The sequence below is a fragment of the Anthonomus grandis genome, chromosome 12 (assembly GCF_022605725.1).
Source record: "Anthonomus grandis grandis chromosome 12, icAntGran1.3, whole genome shotgun sequence".
Lineage (NCBI taxonomy): Eukaryota > Metazoa > Arthropoda > Insecta > Coleoptera > Curculionidae > Anthonomus > Anthonomus grandis.
Genome location: NC_065557.1, coordinates 15,641,411 through 15,662,892, shown reverse-complemented (window position 1 = coordinate 15,662,892; position 21,482 = coordinate 15,641,411). Strand labels below are relative to the sequence as shown.

General features: G+C 29.8%; 1 protein-coding gene across 1 annotated transcript; it reads right to left on the bottom strand.

Annotated features, from left to right (window-relative positions):
- Nucleotides 1-2,293: 2,293 nt before the first annotated feature.
- Nucleotides 2,294-21,210, bottom strand: LOC126743221 (adenylyltransferase and sulfurtransferase MOCS3). Its single transcript, XM_050450209.1, has 7 exons — nt 21,013-21,210; nt 14,323-14,503; nt 14,074-14,194; nt 13,614-13,921; nt 2,920-3,149; nt 2,606-2,822; nt 2,294-2,545 (listed from the first exon to the last, which is right to left on the bottom strand). Exons 1-7 carry the CDS (start codon nt 21,121-21,123, stop codon nt 2,394-2,396), a joined length of 1,320 nt encoding a protein of 439 aa, XP_050306166.1. The 5' UTR covers nt 21,124-21,210; the 3' UTR covers nt 2,294-2,393.
- Between the last annotated feature and the right edge of the window lie 272 nt (nt 21,211-21,482).

The window sequence follows — 21,482 nt, the reverse complement described above, 5'->3', positions numbered from 1 at the left end:
CTAACAGCAAGCTGTATTTACATAATCTTACTTTAGGAATTTGCTAATTTAATTAAGCTAGTAAATACATTAACATGAGCCTTCGATTCTCTGAACTAAAATGTGTAAAATACATACAATAAAAAGGTACAATACTTGTAAATCTCCTCTAATAGTCGCGAATACCGTCCACCAACAGACGGCTCTGGTTACCGTAAAGAAATTGCCATGTCATGTTCACTATTCATGGAGTAAAGAAAAGGAAAGAAGTTAAAACTTTGACCAACCAGCGACGTCAGTTCGATGGTGATGGATGGTAGCCCGTTTAGGGTTCTTAAAATCAACTTCATATGCTTACTTTGGCAATACACAGGGCAGGGAATCCACCAATCGACCCATCTTTTAAGATCTTTATTGCTATGAGTAATAAGGTAGGCTTCACGCAAAAGTCTCACAGGATGGGCACAATTGGTGTCTTATATATACTTCATATATTATTTCTCTTCTTATCAGTTATACATTTTTTTAAGTTATTAAAGGAATAATATAATTTCTTTTGAGCCCGCATAGCAACCCAACAAAGAGTTGATGCAGGTGTGCGTTTTTCCCCGCACCGCACATCCCTTTGTCTAAAAAAATCCTCCCCTTAGGTTATCTTATAGAGTGCACATTTCTTGGGGACGGAAGCTTCATATAAAACGGTATAACCAGTTACCACCTACCTTATTTTTGACAGTAGCGATAGTCATTTATTGCAAATTTTTGACACACCTGTAGTTTACGTTCTAATTACGCCTTTTTACTAATTACAAGACTTGCAAAAACACCGTTTAATGGTCCAGAAATCTATAAATACAAAATTATTAAATTCTTTTTAACAATGATAGTTTCTGGAGTTTACGCAATTCAATCTTATTACCATAAATAAACATTACAAGGGTCACAAAAGCTTTAAAATGTTGAAAACACACTAATTTAGGACCTGAATTAATTGATATATAAAATCACGTAAATGACAGTTAGGGTCATTCAATTTGGACTTCCACATTAAAGGTACTTAAATTGAAAGCCATAAACAAATAATTATTATCTCTTAGAGGGTAGTTGATTACAGTTTTGTATGAAAGATGATATCAGTTAAATGACCGCAGCGGTTCATGCATACATTATATCATACTAGCATGACGTAATTTCTAATCTGGTAAAGATCTGGAAATGTTCAACAGTAAAGTGCTGAAATACAGGGTATTTTTAAAGTTGAGTCATTTATTTTAACTGCTTGTGAGACTCGTCAAAAAGAGTTGGTGTACCAAAAATCACCTATATAAAAGTTGCATAATAAAAGAGATAGTAAAACATTAAAAAGTTATATTAAATTATATAAATGTTAGTAATCAATTTTTTTGATATTTACCGAAATTTATTTATTAGGGTTAAGTTTGAGTAGCCTTAGGCTAGACTTCGCCCCTTTTTTCTTTTGTAATATTTGTCTATTTGTTGTTTTTTTTAAATAAAAGACGTTTATTATTATTATTATATTCTCGGCGAATAACGTGTAAATTATAACCGTTTTTGATTAACTTTTTATCAAAATTTGATATTATATAGTTCAGAATCAATACGAATCTTTGGTTCGATAATTTGTGTCAATAGACTTATAATCTTGGTTGTATCAGTCTTTTAATAGTGCGTATTTTGTCTGATTATTGATAGAACTGATAGTGCACATAATACTTACCTATGGAGAGCGCCAATAAAATGCAGCCGCAGCATACAGTTTGTATGCGAAAAGTTTTCCTTTTAAGAAATCATCCGGCTCTACTTATGTGTGTAAATTTAGTTAGCAGACTTCGTGACACAGGGTATTTAAAAGAACAACGAGGAGGCCACGCTGAAAGAGCTGCTCAACTTAAAATGTTACAAATTAAGGAAGATATTTTAGAAATAATCGAAGACGACCCAACAATAAGTACTAGAGCCATAGCAGCTCAAGTTGAAGTTTCTTATAGTAAAGTGTGGAAGACACTATGACAAGAACGGTATTATTATTATCATTATCAACGGCAACGAGCGTTACAACGTTTATAATCGGTGAAGAGCAAGGGCATATTGAGATTCCTGTGGTATTAATAATAGGGAGCAAAGACCAATGCGGAGGTGTACAATTAAAAAAAGTCAAAGTAAACAGAATGTTCGAAATAAATAAGTGGAATTAAATTCTTAGATGCCCACCAGTACATTTTTTATTTTCATTTTTAAATTACTTTGTAGTTACACAACAAGGAGCGTTTTATGAAAAATTCGAAACAACATATTAAACCAATCAATATATTTCAGTCTGGTTCATTAAAAAATGGATAACAAAAAACTAAATATTTCTTAAAGTTAAAAGCATAAAATTAATAATAATTTCTTTAAAACGTAGGGAAATCGTTATCAACATATTTTGAATAAGCAAGTAGGCCTCCCTTAATATTTGTAAATTTCACAGGAACATCCGTCATGTTTGTCCTGAGATGGAAAATTGCACGTTGAGAGTCGTTTCCCCTTCGGCACAACACATAGACTAAAGAATTAATAATACAGTTCAACGCTGAAAAAAATAATCATAAACCATCTTTCTTACCTTCATTTTGTGGATTCTGCCTTATTTCTTCCTTAATTCTCTCAAGTCCATGGCATCTTTCAATATCACTTAAAGGGATATTTGTGGTATTAGGTAACCTACAAATTTCATACTGCAATGCCGGCCTGACGTCTAAGATTAGACTGGAACCTAATTTAGACTTAAGATCCTTTACCTCTATTTGCTGGTTTTCATTTATTATATCGATGTTAACTACCTAAAATATGAGGAAACCTTCATTGTAGCCTGATTAAATACTTCTTAGCTATCGGTTAATCTGACGGTCTTTTTTAGATAGACTTAGTGAAACTCACTTTGTCATGAGCGGCGGCCCCACAGAACTGTTCATAGTCAATCAGTTGGGTCAAAGTAGGATTGTCTCCACAAACGGCACAATTAACATTTCTAGGTCGAAGTTTCACATTTCGAAATATGGTGTCGCATCCAATAAATAATAAAAGTCGCCCTGACAAAACTCCACCATTATTGTTAAGTAGGATGTGAATTGTTTGAAGAGATTGTAGCACACCTATTATTCCAGGTACTACAAAAAAAAATAAAGAGATAAATTGAGTTGCCCCACGATTGAATAAAGGCGATCAGATTTGAAAGAATAATTATAGGGTGGGAATATAAGCTGTTAAAGAAGCTGTATTTCAGGGTGTATTTGTATAGCAACAATAGAATTTTGTTAAATTCTAGATGGGGTCGTTCTGATAATTATGTAAGTCAATAATTAAAAAGGTATTTTTTTCTCAAAACTAATGCAACTTATGATTTAAAATTACTGTTAAAAGGTTTAAAGGAATCTAAATAATTTTTGTCTAAATTTTGCAACATTGCTGTACTAAGCATAATAGGAGTGGAGGAAGCTATAGAAAAAGTAATCATTAAAATTGCTGTTTTTCCAATTCCAAACCACTCATTCGATTTTAGCAAACCAAACTTATTTTGAAGTGTACCTTTCCATTCTTAATGTTTCGCAATAGTTACTAAAAAAGAGCTATAGAGCCCAATTTGTAATATAATATTAATAAAAACATTGTCAGTTTTTCTCAATTTACCTCAAAAATATTTTTCATGCCGCACTTAAAAGTAGGCTAAATTTGGAAGAAAAGCGTAAAAACTGTCTTAAAAGTTCACTATATTTCTTACACACTTACACATTATTTCACCATAATTTTTGTTCGTTTAAAAGTTATAGAAAAATTAATATTTTATTAATCTTAAATTTTTAATGTGTATAAAATATTTAAAGATGATAATTAAGTACATGTTATTTTTTTTACGATTTCCTTTTTATATTAAATAGGTCTATTCAAAAGAGCAAATTTTGAATCCACACATATTCATTTTGCTAAAATAAAACACTACTGTAATTATTCTAATCTTAACGCTCCCTAGCAACGATAACAAGACACTAAAAATTACTGTAATTAGTTCAATAAAAAAAACTAAGTCATTATGAACATTAGACTAATTCGAGTCAACAAAACCAATTAAAATGATAAAAAATAAAATCATTATTTCGTTATAATTTTAAAATGAGCAAAGGTATTAACTTACGGTTTTTAAGATTTTCTTTTTTTGGAATTCCGCTATAATACTTTTTGAGTACGATATCAAAAATACACCATATGATTTAAATTTCGAGTATGAAATAGACGGCTATTATTAAAAAATTCGTCCTCTAGCCTTTTTATTAAGAACTATTGTGTAACATTGAAAATTGAAATTTAAAAATGGTTTCTTTTTCTTCCAAATACACTTCAATTTACTAACATTAAATAAGTGGTTTACACTTACAGTAATTTTAATGATTACACTTATATAGCTTCACACTCAATAGCTTCTCCCACTTCTATTATGATTAGTACGGCAATGAATCTTATGTAAAACAACATAAAATCATCACATAACATTACATAAAATCATCTAGAATTTCCAATTAACTTAAAAGGTATATCGAAATACATAACTTTTGACAAAAAGATTGGCAGTTTCATTTGTAAAGAAAAGTCTTCCCTCCCTTCCCAACCAAGAATGAACTTCTACTGACAAAAAAAAGTATATCAAATATATAAAAGGTAAATGATTATATACAGATTATGTAAACAATGATTTTTTTTTATTATTTAATTATTAGTTGCACCCTCTAAGGATAAAAGCGAAATCAGACGAACATGTCTTGCTTGAGATCCATTAGTATTTGATCATTTTAACAAATCAAGCATCAGTTATATTAGTATGCCAATAATACTTTCCTCTTTCATTTATGCTTTAATAACTTTTATATACTATTATAGCATATAAGAGATAGTATCCTAAAAGGTTTATTGATTTACAGCTTTAGAACCAAAAAAACCTGTCTTTCCTCATAAAAAATTAAAAACTGTTAAAATTTCCACCAACAATTTAGCAAAAATCTTTTTATTTGATTTTATCCTTTATTAAGCTCTTCTGTTTTTGTTAAAAAATGGCCTTGATCAAGAACGAAATTTAATTTTTTGTCCTTAACCTCTGAGCGAGCCTTTGACCTAAACAGGCTAATATCGTTGATTGAATATTTGGGAAGATACGCAACCTTATGGGCTAAAGCGTGACCGCAAATATGCGTGAAAAATAGATGGCGATTCTCTCCAGTATGCGCGAAAATAATTTCGTCCGTCGCTTCTCATTAGTAATCGGCCGATCATCCCTGAGTCGTGTGGGAGAGTTTTTGCACAGGTTCGTGTTTGCCGTATTGCAATTTGGTAGTTGTTAAAAAATTTTCTTGGATATCGTTATCACAAATAGATAGATATATGTAAATGTGTTTAGTTTGTGAGACGATGGCTCCTTTAGGCAAAATTAATCAGTGTGCGTATATTAATTAAGACTTTGATTTATAACAACCTAAAATGGGAATCTCAAAATCTTCTAAAAATCTTTAAAAAAATCTAATTATAAACCTCACAGAAAATTATCTATTTTATCTACAAAAATCAATCCGAACTCTTAAAGATATTGTCTCTTCATGTCTATGAGAGCCATTTTCTCTTTTTCTTTTTTTTACTTTAAGAAAATTTTAAATCAATATATTATGTTTATGGTCTTTAGTGTTTTAAGTATTTTCAATAATTGTTTTCATGATGAAATTCATTCATGAAAAAGATAATAATAAAGCCTAAAAAGCCTTTAAAGTTATTGAGAAAATGGTGATAGTACGAATGGTAGCTTTCCTAATTAAAAAAATAACATATTAAATGATTGTCGAGTAAAGTTTTCATTCTTGGAGAGATTATATTTGAGCTTGAAGAAGGTCACTTTGCTGCAGCGGTATTCTGCGACTTCTCTAAAGACTTTGACTGTGTCAACCATGGAATACTGCTCGGTAAGCTTTCTAGATATGGGTTTAGGGGAGTTGCTCTAGAATGGTTAAAATTTTGTTTTGTTAGACAGAAAAAAGTTTGTTTGTTTTGAACTTTGTGTAGTAAGCAGGGTTCGTTTCTCGGTCCTATTTTATTTCTATTGTATATAAATGACCTGGCGTCTCTCCAGATAAAAGGATTCTTCCCTATTTTTGCAGATGACACCACTTTCTTATGGGCAGACAATAACAAAAGCACATTAACAAGAACAATTTCTAAAGATTTATTAATGAATAAACAGTGGTTTGATGCTAGTTTGTTATCTTTAAACATAGATAAGACTAAATTGTTAAGTTTTTATGTTCAGAGCAGTTCATGATTCACAACAAAGAATTGGAAGTGAATAATTTTAACAGATTTCTTGGAATTGTTATCAATCATAAACCTAAGTTTTATGGAGATATGTCAGGAGGCAAAAACTAGCTAGACGATGTTATGCTGTTAGAGTGGTTTTAAATGAACTTAGATTGATATCTGCAAAAACGGTCTATTTTTTTTTTTGTCGAAAGTTGGAACTTACTTTCATACAAAAATACCTACAGTATGGAATAACATTTTGGAGTTGCATTAGTAAACGGCTTTTTGACTCGATGTTTGTTTTTAAAAAACGAGTCATTAAATATATGTGTCATAAATCTCCACAGGACATGCAGACCCCTATTTAAAGATAGTTTCCTTGTGTTGCTTGTTTATTGTTGAGTCTGCTTGCCTAATATACAAAAAATATAAATTGTATCTTCAAAATAATGGCTCCTTAAAACATTATAATATCAGAAAAAAATACAATATTCCAATGCCCATCCCGAAAAGTGAACTAAGAATTCTCTTATTTACTTGAGCATAAAAATTTTTAATCATTTTCCAAATGTCATAAAAGTCTCTAGAAGTTCTCCTCGCTTTAAAAAGTCCTTAACGAAACTTCTTAAAAGCAACTATTTTTATAGCATTAGAATTTTTTGAAGATAGTTAGGAATAGGCCAATAGTATATAATTAGTTTTTAGTAAAGATGTAAAGATTAGAATTTGTGATGTTACTCTAAAAAATTTTTAAGTCGTCTTGCTTTGAAATTGAAAATACATTTTGTGTTTATACTAGTATGTTGAACCCACTATTGTGTATTGTTTTTAAATTATGTGTTAGTAATATGTCGATTAATATGCCTATTTTATATCATAGAAGTACCATGTCAACAAGTAGGTACCATGTATTTATGAATAAAGTATGTTTTGAATTTTTTGAAATTCTAAATTGTATTTAAAAGAGAGAGAGAGGTATATAATATTTAATGGGGATGATTCCAACTACTCACTAGAAATTATCTCGTTGAAAAAGTAATTAAAAGGGTTAAACAAAACTGCAAGTGGCCAACATGGCGTCGACAAGAAGAAACAAAGTTGATTATGACTCTCTAAAGAAGGAACGTCGTATTTAAAAGTTAAAGATGTTAACTTGTAAATGAGAGAAAGTGTTTACAACAATGTATAAATGATTTTATTTTATATTTTCAAATAACGCCAGAAAAAAATAAAAAACCATTTTGCCAAATTTCACCTTTTTCCTGAATATTAGGAAGTATTTGGCATTTTTCCAATTTTTAGATTGCATTTATATTGCGCAACTTTCGCCTAATTAAACCATTTACTGCTCATCCTTATTTTGGACATCCTGTATAATCGCAATGAGACCCTTCATACTGTAAAACAAAATATTTGTTTTTTTTTTCTTATTAACTTTTTCTAATTTTAAGAATTAGTAATTAAGTGTTTGCCTGTATTGCAAATTAAAATGTGGCCTATTTTCTATATTTTATAGTGTGGCTACACCCTTATTCAAAACCTTTTAAATTTTGCGATTTTATTTTTATATTAATTTCAGTTAAAGGTATCTATTTTTCATTATTTTTGTTTAAAAAAAGTGTACTTCACAGATCTCACTACCCTACACAGTTTTTGAGATATTGGCTGGTTTCACAAACCCGTATTGTCAAAAATCACATTTTGGGCTACTTTTTGCAAAAAATTGTTGAACCTAAAAAACTATAGTACCGTATATAGATATTAAATCTTTAATTATTTAATTTACTCTTTATATTTACGTGAAGCCTACCTATATCATCACCTTTATTTAATATTTTTGTTAATTTTCTAATTAATAAATAAAAGCTTATTGAATTTTTGTTTTGTTTTTATTTATTTATTTTTGTCTCAAAAAAGGATTTTGGTAAGTAATTTATTATTTGTTAATAAAATTTAAGTTGTAAGAGATAGCACCTTCCAATACATTACTTAACCACCACATTTATCTAGTTATTTATGCGAGATCACAGCGCATTTAAATATCGGCAATAACAAAATAAATAAAAGCGCTGTTATCATCATCGCCCTTGTCTTAAAAAAATAACAAAACGGACGGGCGCTCAAAGATTTCCGCGTCGTTAAACTGCAAGTGGTCAATATAGCGCCCACAAAGAAAAACAAAGTTGATGATGGCTCTTTAAAGACAGAACGTCGTATTTTAAATTTAAAGGTGTCATCGTATTGGCGAGAAAAAGTGGTCACAATAATTTATTCATTTAATAAATACTTTGGTCATATATTTTGAAATAACGCCAGAAAAAAAATAAAATGATTTTGCCAAATTTAAGTTTTTTGCAAAATTTAGGAAGTATTTAGATTTTATTATAAAAGGACACTATATTGCTCAACTTTCCTCTAATTATACCACCTCTATTGACGTCCTGTATAACCGTTATAAGGGGTCTTTAAACAAAATGTTTTTTTTTTGCTACTAGGTATCTTTTTATAGTTTTAAGTAAAGTTGTAACAACTGGTAATTGGGAATTTTCCTGTGTCGCTTAAAACTTAAAATGTAGCCTATTTTCTATTTCTATTAACATCCTCACTCACAACCCCTTACTTTACAGATCTCACTACGCTGCACAATTTTTCAGATATTGAATCACATGACAAAATGGTTTACTTTTTACAAAAAATTATTGATCAAGAAGTTATATTACCATCGGTATTAAGTCTTATGAATTATTTCAATTATTCTTTATAATATTTACGTGAAACCTACTTATATCTTAAAATTTGTCCCACATATTTTTTGTATATTAGTTTTTAGTTAATTAAGTGCAACGGGCTTTTTATTTAAAAACTTGACCCTCTTGAACACAAAATGAAGGAAACATAATGTTTGTTGGAATTATAACTTATATTAAACTTTGTTGGTAATTTTGTAAAAATAGCTTTTTATATATATTTTTGTATTAATTTTTATCTCAAAAACATATTTTGGTAAGTAATTATTTGTTTTTAAAATTTAACTTTTAAGAAATTTCAATATGCCTCTACCCTTAAGTATATCACTTATCACTTGACCACCACATAAATGACACCGTGCTGCATGTTCAAAAAAAATAATAAAAACATAGTTGGCAGCATCATCCCATATCTTAAAAAAATATCCAACACGGCCGCGTAACCGGAGATTCCAGCGTCGTTAAAAACCTGACTCAAAGAAGCCAAAAGCCAAGTCCACACAGCTAAAATAAATCGTTCCTAGATTTGACGCTTCGCGGCAGCACCACACGGTGCACGAAACTGAACGGCAATCCGATAGTCGACCGGGTACACTTTTTAACACAGGATTGCGTATCTTCCCAAATATTCAATCAACGCTAATATCGTTGATTGAGAATATGGGAAGATGCGCAACTTTACGGGCAAAATTGTACCACTAAAAGCGGCCGGCGGATAGATGGCGCAACAAGAAGCGCGCTCCGGTCTCGTTTAAAAATCTCGTGTATCATTTCATTGTCTAGAGAGCGGACGAACAGGCTTAGGAGTTTTCGCACACACCTAGATTATTAAATTTGAATTTCCTTTATTTATTTTTAATACTTTTAATTGAGCATATTTATTTTGCTTGTTTTTAAATAAAACTTGTTAATAGGTCGTCACTTAAAGTGAATATTTACGTTTATCGTGGATGCAGTAACGTGAAAAGAAAAGGACAAACAATATTATAAGTTTTTTTAAGTTCCCTTTAAAAAAGCCAGAAATACTCGCTGAGTGGATAAATAATTGTGGAAACCAGGAAATATATGTTATGGATGAGGTTTTACTAAAAAATAGACTTATTTATGAAAAACATTTTAATAAAGACTACATTTATATAAGTGGCGGACGAACGATGCTGCATAAGGCGGCTGTTCCCAAGTTTTAGAAAGGTAAGTAATCTTTAATAAGAGGATATTTTAACATTCAGTTATTTTCTGTGTGACACTAACTTTCTTATTTCATATGGGACACTTGGTATGGTAGTACGTGTTTCAATAGAAAATCATATTCACAAAACAATGATTTGCTACTTTTTTGTACTAAAATCCTAGAATTTTTTTTTTAATTTTAAATAGGGTGCCATGAATACAGTCAGTTCATACAGTAATCAAATTCATACAGTAATCACGCAAAAATAGTTTTCACCGTATTTTATTACTTAGATCTGTTATAAGTTACTTATTTTATTGGGTATTACGTCACTTATAGCAAAAATCAATTTAGAAAATACTATCTCACACCCTCAAAAATTGAAAAGAAGAAGAAAATAGACTTATTCACGTATTTAAAAGAAATATTAACGTAAATATTTAATGGTATCTTTCGTTATACTTAATTTAATTTAAGTTTAATAAGTTTTATATACAATAATTGACTTAAGGTATAGTAGATTTTTTTTTATACCTAGGAGCTAAGGTTTAATCTATTAATCTCTGAGCTCGTTTTATCTTTTCAATATTCTACCTAACTTTGTTATGAAAATTAAAATTAAAAACGATAAAAACAACGAGAAGACCGTTTCGGTAGTTATATCTACTACTGTTAATTAATCTTTAATCTATCTTTTAATTTTCTCGTTAATACTTCCTTTACAACTTCTCCCTTTAAATACTTTTAATGATTACTTTAAATACTTTTTTATATAATTTCACGGTTGATTAATAGCTTGACAAACTGTTTTGAAAGATAACAAAAAATTCAAAGGTTACTTTTAAAATGAAAGGGGTGTGATCATGATCGCCAAAGGCCTTGACGATCATGAATAGGTGATAGTAGTTTTCATGGACCTTGTTAAGGCTTTCGACACAGTGTATTACCAAAACCTCTTTATGTTCTTGAACATTATGGAGTGGAAGGCATTGTGTTGGAAGTCGTTGAAATTTATTTATTCTCAAGAAAGCAATACACTAAAGTAAATAACAACTTAGGTTCCCCAGAAATAAACTCCAGAACAAAATTGTCGAACCACTTGATTTTTACAGATAGATAAAAAAAATTAATAATAAGCATTGTTAACTTATTTATTAACAAAAAAAAATTATATTCTATTTAACAAAACGAAATTTAAGTAACTTAATTCAATACAAGGAAAAAACATCGATTTTCAATAACTTCAGTTTTGATGCAAAAATAAAACAATAGACCCATATGAATTCTTAATATCGTGTATTGCCACCTCTAGCTGCTTGACTGTGACTCAATGACCGCTTGAAGTCTTTGCGTTATTCCTCGTATCAAATTTTGAAAACTTTCCTGCGGAATGTTTTCCCACTCCTCACAAGCAGCATGTTGCATGATAGAACATAAACATAGTTTTTGTCTAGTTCTGCTTTTTGTATGAGAAAAGATATATAACTGTTTTAACTGATATTTATTTTTACTTAAATTTTCTTGACAAAATATTTAGTGGTGCGATAATTTTGTCCAGGAATTTATATAAAATCGGCGTTCCTTAAGGGAATATAATGGGACCTATTCTTTTCATTACCTATATAAATTCATCACTTGAACTAATTTTAACTTCTTGCAGTTTTTGCAGTTTATAGGGATATAACTTATGAAGTTTAAGTACCTTTCAGATTTATTCATGCCAGCATATTTGAATATAATTATTATATATTAAATATTTAATTCCTTTTGAGCATTTAATTAAATAATATTAAAAAATATGGTTCCATTGATAAATAGAGAAGAATTTTCTAAAATGTGATTTTCTATAGTATCATTGGAAAGAATTTTTTAAGAGCTTCTAGATGATGTATCTTTAATTTGACTATGTATCTTACTATTTAAGATTTTAGGGCTGTATCTCAGCCTGTCCAAAGGGGTCACCCTGTATACATTTCCATTATAATGGTTGGTGTTTCTTATGGGCGCCGTATTGGAATTTTAAAATTTTAAACAGCTTTATTTTAAAACTTTAAACAGCGATAGAAAGATAGGTATATAATATTATAGGGGTGACCCTAAATCCTCATTCGAAATACAAGATACCTCATTAGAAAGGTAATTAAAAGGCTATTCAAAACTGCAAATGGTGAATATAGCGCCGACAAAGAAAAACAAAGTTAATGATGGCTCTTTAAAGACAGAACGTCGTATTTTAAATTTAATGGTGTCATCGTATAGGCGAGAAAAAGTGGTCACAATAATGTATTCATTGTTTTTTGCAAAATTTAGGAAGTATTTGAATTTTATTATAAAAGGAAACTATATTGCTCAACTTTCCTCTAATTATACCACCTCTATTGATGTCCTGTATAACCGTGATGCGGGGTCTTTAAACAAAATGTTTGTTTTGTTTTTGTTGTTACTAGGTATCTTTTTATAGTTTTAAGTATAGTTGTAACAAATGGTAATTGAGAATTTGCCTGTGTCGCTTAAAACTTAAAATGTGGCCTGTTTTCTATTTCTATTAACATCCTCACTCAAAACCCCTTACTTTACAGATCTCACTATGCTGCACAATTTTTCAGATATTGAATCACATGACAAAATGGGTTACTTTTTACAAAAAATTATTGATCAAGAAGTTATATTACCATAGGTATTAAGTATTATGAATTATCTCAATTATTCTTTATAATATTTATGAAAACCTACTTATATTTTAAAATTTGTTCCACATATTTTTTGAATATTAGTTTTTAGTTAATTAAGTGCAACAGACTTTTTATTTAAAAACTTGATCCTCTTGAACACAAAATGGAAAAAACATAATGTTTGTTGTTGGAATTATAACTTGTATTAAACTTTGTAGGTAATTTTGTAAAAATAGCTTTTTGTATATATTTTTGAATTAATTTTTGTCTCAAAAACTTATTAGTATGTAAGTAATTATTTGTTTATAAAATTTAACATTTAAGAAAATTCAATGTCTCCACCCTTAAGAGGATCACTCATCACTTGACCACCTAAATGACACCACTGTGTTTGTTGTATGTTAAAAAAAATTAAAAACATAGTTGGCGGCATTATCCCATGTCTTAAAAAAATATCCAACACGGCCGCGTAACCGGAGATTCCAGCGTCGTTGACCAGCGTTGACCTGACTCAAAGAAGCCAAAAGCCAAGTCCATGCAGCTAAAATAAATCGTTCCTAGATTTGACGCTTCGCGGCAGCACCACACGGTGCACGAAACTGAACGGCAATCCGATAGTCGACCGGGTACAGTTTTTAACACAGGATTGCGTATCTTCCCAAATATTCAATCAACGCTAATATAATAAATTTTTCTATGAAACTCACCCACCTGGACCAATAACACCACTATCTCCACAGCTATTAACAGTCTCAGGAGGTGGAGGCACAGGAAACAGACATCTGTAACATGGACCACCCTGATAATTATATACAGTGAGCTGAGCTTCAGTTTGCAGGGCACTACCAGAAACCAATGGTATTTTATTTAAAACACAGGCATCATTTAGCAAATATCTGGTTGCTACATTGTCACTGCCGTCAATCACAACGTCGTACGTATTCTCTTTTAATAGTTGCGAGAGTGTGTTGCTGTCCAGATGCTTTTTTAGCGGAATTATTTTAATGTTACTATTAAAGCTAAAAATAATTCTATATATTACTTGTCTTTACAGATAAAAGTATTTATTTTGAGATAAGAGCATTTATATGTTGTTTTTTTAACATTTCTTTTAGCTGTCTAGTTTAATCTTAGTTAATAGGTTTTATAATTAACTTAATAATAGTCATACCTATGTAGTTTATCAAAGACAGAATCAACTTTCGCTATTCCTATGTCATCTTCTGTATGTAAAATTTGTCTATGTAGATTTGAGAGCTCTACCTCATCATAGTCAACAACAGTTATTTCTCCTAAAAATAAAAACATAAAGACATGTTAATTATACATACTGTAGAATTTTAATTAAAAGAGAATTAGATTAATTTTCTCAAATGAACCAATTTTAAGTAATAAAAAATTCAAAAAAGAAAAAAATTACCAATCCCAGCTCCTGCTAAGTATACTGATACAGGGCATCCAAGTCCTCCAGCGCCAACTATAAGTACTTTACTATTTTTGAGCTTTATTTGACCTGGCAGTCCCACACCATTTACCAACATCTGCCTGCTGTATCGAGTGATTTCTTCTGTGGATAAATGTCTTGAGTACTTGCATACCTCCTAAGAAAAGATAATAATAGTAGATTTTGAAAAACAGTAAAGTTTTTATATTTTTTTTCTATTTAGAATTTACGCTTTATTATATCCTATATTCTTTGAAAAGAACAAACAGAGAAAAAAACAAATAGGTAGGCATATACTTATGAGGGGAAAAAACAGTAGGGGGAAAAATGGATGAAACGAAATGAAAAAATTCTCTTTTTTTCTCTTTTCCCTTCTTCCCTTTTTCTTCTTTTCTTTTAAACAGTTAATTTTTGAATAATAAATGTTAATAGAATATTTTACGTTGCATTCAGTTAGTTAGCATGTGCGTAGTATTTTAATAAAAAATTAATTACTTTGAACTTATTAATCAAATTTGGTACGACATAAGAAAAGGATCGCTTAAAGAGTTCTTTGCTATGGCAAAGAATTGTTAAAAGATTTTTATGTCTTATATTAAGATTATGCACATCAGTACGATAGGTAAGCTTTTCAAGTAAGTAAAGCGGAGTTTTTGATTTAAGAATTTTGTAAGAAAAACATAAAATATGTAATATTCGTCTATTGTGCATATTTAGCCAACCTGCTTCTTTTAATTTATAAGAAATATGTTGCCGTCTTCTTATACCAAATATAAGTCTTAAGCAAGAGTTTTGAAGTTTTTGAATTCTACCTGAGTCGGAGTTATCGAGGCATGGTCCATAAATTGTGTCGCAAAAATTTAACGGTGATAGTACTAAAGCATCACAGAGCAGTTTTTTGATACTTGAGGTTAAAAAATGTCTTTGACGATATATTGTTTTTAAGGCAGAATATCCATTTTTTAGTTTAAGGGTAACATGTTCTTTGAATCTAAGTTTATAGTCCATTACTAGTCCAAGATTTTTTGCAGAGTTTTTAAAACTTATATTGTTATTAAGGTGTACATTTAAATTATTTAAAATATTAGTTCGATGATTGTCACTACAAAAAAGAATAGCTGCTGATTTAGTGGGGAAGGACCAAGAATGCTACCTTGGGGCACCCCAGAGGTAACATCCAGTGCATTTGATTTATTGTTATTAAGTACTACTCTTTGTTTTCGATTAAACAAGAAAGAAGACACCAATGCCAACGCAGACTCAGCAAAACCCATATATTCTAATATAGCCAGTAATATTCTGTGATTTACCATGTCAAAGGCTTTAGAAAAATCTAAGAGAACCAACACCTTAGCTTTATTTTTATCAAGTTCCTTAAAAATATCATCAGTCACTTTAGATAATGATATTGATAAAAAATAATAAAAACATTGTGTGATGAAGATTTTGATGCTTCTTCAGCGCACAATGTCTTTGCAAGAATGCATAATCAGAATCTATTATTGATAAAATATTATTAATAGTTAATATACCTATACCATGAGAACTATGGTATCTATACCATACCAAAAAAATATACATTTCATCAAAAACTCTAATAATTTCATCAAAAATGTATTATTAGGTTAGGATAAAGTTAAATATCCAGGATAATTTTTAGATTGAACAAAATTTATATTTATAATAACAAAATCGAATATACAGTAGTGGTAACTTTTGGAATACAAAATGAGGGAATTTTAAATATTTTTTTATAGTTTTATGATTGGAACCATTGGTGTGACAGTCAAATTATGAGCCAGTTTTACCACTAACCAAAACTCTTTATTTTCCTCTGTTTCTTTTAAGAAGAGTATTATATAAAGTTTTTTTTAAATATATTTATCGCAATTGATATTCAATAGTACTGGTGATTTTCGTATGAAGTATTTTGTTCAATAAAATGTATTTAGGATTATTGATCATATTCTTAAATAAAGTCCATGGCAAATTGCTATTGCTAAGCCATGGAATTTATAAAGCCATCTTCCTTTAAACATCTGCAGAATAATCTTATGTTAAGGGGTTCCTTTCTTATAGACCACATCTTTTTTACCTTTTTTTTACCCATTCATAAAAATTCTCAATAGAATTAAATAAAAAATTGTATCACATTAAACTGGTAGTTTACTGAGAATAAATAAAAGTAAACATTTACAAGTACCAAGATTATTTATGAACTGAATGAATATGACAGAGATTGAGATCCCTGAGAGTAATAAGACAATGAAAGAATTAATATTAGTAAATAGGAATCAACAATGAGTTCAACGGATAAGAGAATCAACAATGATAAGAATGATTTTTTTCATCAGACAATCTTTCGGTAAAACTATTATGCTCTTCATACAATATCCTTCTCAAAAATTGGCAGATTGACAATTTCTGACAATTTTTAAAGGCATGCTATTGAAAAACTATTGTTAGTTAAGTTAATAACAGAATGATCTATTCAAATGAGATGTAATGCTTTTTTAACCATGACAGCACTTATATTGGTTGCGTCAAAGTTGTTGATAACTTATTGATGAATAGTGATGTATTAAATAAATTTTTACAAAAATCTTAGAATGTTTAAAATGAATTGATGAACGTATTTTTTTTAAATTTAAACAGGGGCATAGTGAAGCTTCTACAGGCCTCTGTTTAATGAAATTCACAGAATCCATACCCATTAAAAAACTAAGTAAGTAGGTACTTGATGTTTATTTAAAAAATTAATGTCAAAAACAGAAATATTAAAAATGTAAAAAAAAAATTAACAACTGATGATATGCAAAATGAAAGCCAATCTTGAAGTATGATATAATAAATAAAGTGGAATTACTAATCATCAAATTAATTTTTTTTTGCTTTTCCTGGATATTAACAAGTTCTGTTTTCAATTACTAAAAATAATAGCAACAATAGCTAATCATTTCTATTGTCATAACATTTCTTTAAAAAAAATTTTATTAACTTACTTTATTATATTAATAAGTTTTAATGATAAAACAGTTTTACCACTGCCCAAAACTCTTTATTTTATTTTTGACATTTGTTTTATTAACGGTGTTAGTATCTTTGGGAGAAGAGTAAAAATAGTTAAATAAGGTTTTAATCTTTTCCCAAAGATATGTTGCTATCATTAACGAAATCTGTGTGGACAATAAAACTAAGAGTTTTGGTTAGTGTTAAACCTGTTTTCTAGTTTGAGTGTCACATCAAAGGCTCCAACCATAGGACTAACTTCAATTTTGGAAATTATCAGCAAAAATATTAAGATCTGAAGTCGTTAAAATCTCAGCAAAAATATGATAGGAACTAAAATTTTTTTTCTTAAGCTGATTCAGCCTAGCTGAATCAAAATCAAAACAATCAGTTTAAAATATTCACAAAGTTTATAAATGGAAGAACTTTCATAAAGTTTGGCTTGTAGAAATACTTTTGGATGACGATGGTTTCTGTTTAAAACAAAAGGTAACTAAGAATCTCAAGACAATCTATTTTGTTCATCAATATTTTAAAAAGAGTGCACAAAAATATTTTTATTTTTATTTTACTCAGAAAAAGTCTATCAAAAAATCCCAACAAATGATCATTATCACAGCCTCTCTGGGGATATGTGCCAAATTTCCTAAAATACATGCACTTCAAAAACCTCATTTGAACACCTCCAATCATTGCCAGGCACTATACTGGGAAGACCAAATAAAACATCCATATTCTCAGATTTGCAAACTATCAAAACAATTAATCTTGAATTGCCATCTAGACTTTTTAAAAATCTATGCAATTCTTGTTTTTTGTCAGTTGTCAGTCGGCTAAAAAATTTAAAAAATGTTCCTCCTACAATAATCTATTTTGCAGTTTCTTTTATTATTAGAGGTGATGCTAGCAGAGTGGCACCTTGGACAATTAAACCATAAAATAAAATAATTGTTGAGGCAACTACATCCTTTTTTACTTACTATTCTCAGTTGTCAGATTATATTTGAAAATTGTTTTTCTTTACATACAAAAATCATTTGGCCGTTCTCCTCCAACAAGCAGCAAAATTAACAACTTTTTATACAGGGTGTCCCAAAAGTAAACGTCCAAACGAAAGGAGGCGATAGAGGAGGTCAGTAGCAATCAAAAAAACCCCATATACTATTATTCGATTGTTGATGGTTTAAAAGTTATTACTGTTTTTCTGTTTTTTATAAAAATAGTGTCATGAATTCTGTAAAGAACTCATAGAAAGAATATCCTCACGTATTTGCGTGGTATTCGTTATGAATGTTGCCTTAAATAGTGTACTTTTTCATAAGTAATAATTGCATGCAAAACAATTGCTTCTGTCACTACTTAGAAAATGATTTCCCAATGTGTTTAAGGTTTACACATTTTTGCGTTTGAATTGATGCTGAAATAAACAGCTATCAGAAAAAGTTTATTTATGCAGATTCTTTATGGTCAAATATTTATGATAAGAAAACTAAACATTCTTTTTCAAATAATTTTTAAGATCAACATACCGTTTCCCTGTCGCGAATGTAGCTAGTTTCTTTCTGGTTTTTCAACAAATTAGGCTTTATTTCTTATACTTAGACTGTTTGCTGTTTCTATTTTCGGAGTTTTTCGTGTTTTAACTCCTTTGCTACTATTAGAAATAAACCTTCACAAATGGCTTATAGTTCCCACGAATATGCAGAAATGCACTATGTTTATGGGCTTTGTGATGGAAATGCTCGAGCTGCTGCCCGAGAATATGAAAGACGCTTTCCCGGTCGAAATCGCTATCCTGACCATAGAGTTTTCATAAATGTGCATCAGAGTTACTTGGAAGGCATCATTCCTGGTCAGCCACGGAGAGTAGGAAGACTTAGAAATGATAATGATGAAGATGATATTGTGGAATTTGCAACAGAGAATCCAACAACAAGTGTTCGTCGCATAGCAAGACGTTCAAGACTTCCCAAATCCACAGTTCATCAAGTCTTACAAAGAAATCTGTTATATCCTTATCATGTGCAACATGTTCAAGCACTTCTGCCCACTGATTATGAAAAAAAGGATTCAGTTTTGTCAGGAAATGCTGGAGCGTAATAGAGAAGACTCTAATTTTTTTTTAAACATTTTGTGGAGTGACGAAAGCAGTTTTAAAAGAACAGGGATATTTAATATACACAAATTGCATTATTGGGACTATGTTAATCCTAATATAGTGAGAAATGATCGTTTTCAGTCAATCTATGGGCAGGGATCATTGAAGGCAAATTAATTGGACCATTCGAGCTACCAGGAAGACTTAACGGCGAAAATTATTTACATTTCTTACAACATAACTTGAACGATTTACTTGAAGACGTATCTGTAGCAACAAGGCGAGACATGTGGCTGCAACACGACGGAGCTCCTGCTCACTCTGCCCGAATCGTAAAGCAACATCTTGATACTACTTTAATAATCGATGGATTGGAAGGGAAGGAACCATCCAATGGCCGCCGTGTTGGACCCCTTAGACTTTTTTTTATGGGGATATTTCAAAGAAAAATTTTTTTTAAAACACTTTTTTTTATGGGGATATTTCAAAGAACTTGTTTTTATCAATGAAAGCCAGACCGAAGTAGAACTGCGAAATGCCGAATGTGTATTAGGGCAGGTGGTTTGCATTTTGAATATTTATTGTGATGTTTAATAGCAACAAATTCTTTTTTTTATTATTTAGTATTACAATATTTTGATTTTTGTCCAAAAACGATTAGTTTAATAAAAATGTCAATCAAAAAAGACTTGTATCACTTATCTGAAAGTATTCCACCATATGAGAATCTTCATTAAATAAGTAACTTTTCCTGATAATTTTTAACTTTTTGTAGTAAATTTGTTTCTGCCAGGTTCACTTAAAAGGCAAATAATTTTTAAATAAAAATTAAACATATTGAGAAATTATTTTTTTCTTACTAGTGAAAGAAACAATTATGCATCCAAATCATATTTATGAAAGGGTGCACTCCTTAGGGTCACACTCGCACTAAATACTAAGTAAATAAATTATGATATTTTTGTAATAAATTTTGTGCATGATGCATGAAGCGATTTTTACAAAAATGAGAAAAATGGAAATAACTTTTAAACCATCAACAATCGGATAATAGTATATAGGGTTTTTTTGATTGCAAATGATCTCCTCTATCACCTCCTCTCGTTTGGATGTCTACTTTTGGGACAACCTGTATAAATAAAAGAAATTTTGTTTCAAAAAAATGTGTATAAATGTAAATCTTATACATATTTAACCCATAATTTTGCTTAATAAAATATATTGTTTTATTATTTAATACAAAAAAATCACTTGCAGATGAGTAAAGAGCACTTGAGTTTCTGGGCCCATGGTCCACAGATCCTATAGTACATCAGTTTTTGTTAACTCCTGAATTTAAAGTAGTTTGTGAAAAAATTAAACTGACGAAAAGCAAAGAAAATTTTAAAATGATCATTTATTAAATGAAATATGTGTATAGTTGTTTATCCTGATGTGTTTACTGGTGCTGCTGATAATATAAATTATTTTTCTAGATTTTAAAATCTTTCTATTTGCTTAAAATTACAAGTACTTTTTTTATTTTCTATATTTCTAGTTGGTAGGTTCATGTAACTTACCACAGATTTTTTCTTAGCTAAATATTCGGACAGCAACTTTTTCTTTTCTCTAAGTACATTGCTTAAGCACCTAATCTCTTCAATAAGAGATTTAATTTCTATTTCACACATCACCGAAATTAAAAAACAAATTTTTGCAAAAAATTTGCTTTTAAAAATAAACTAAACAAAAATATTAGTCGGGTTTGATTTTTTGAGGTTAACTAGCGCTGTCCAAGGCTTTGCTTGGTCGTAAAAATATTCACTCATTTAAAAGCCGGACTTCACTCCGCCTGTCCAATAGGGTTATTTATCCACATAAGCTCATATGACTTTATAAATAATTTTGTTTAAAAAAATCCAGACTTTTGTATTTTCGAAAAGATTTTATTGATATGAGTCGTTGTTATTATTTTTATTTTGCTATATGTTCAGGTTAAAATGAAAACAAAGGGGTTAAAATGCACCTGTATATATATTATATTTCATAT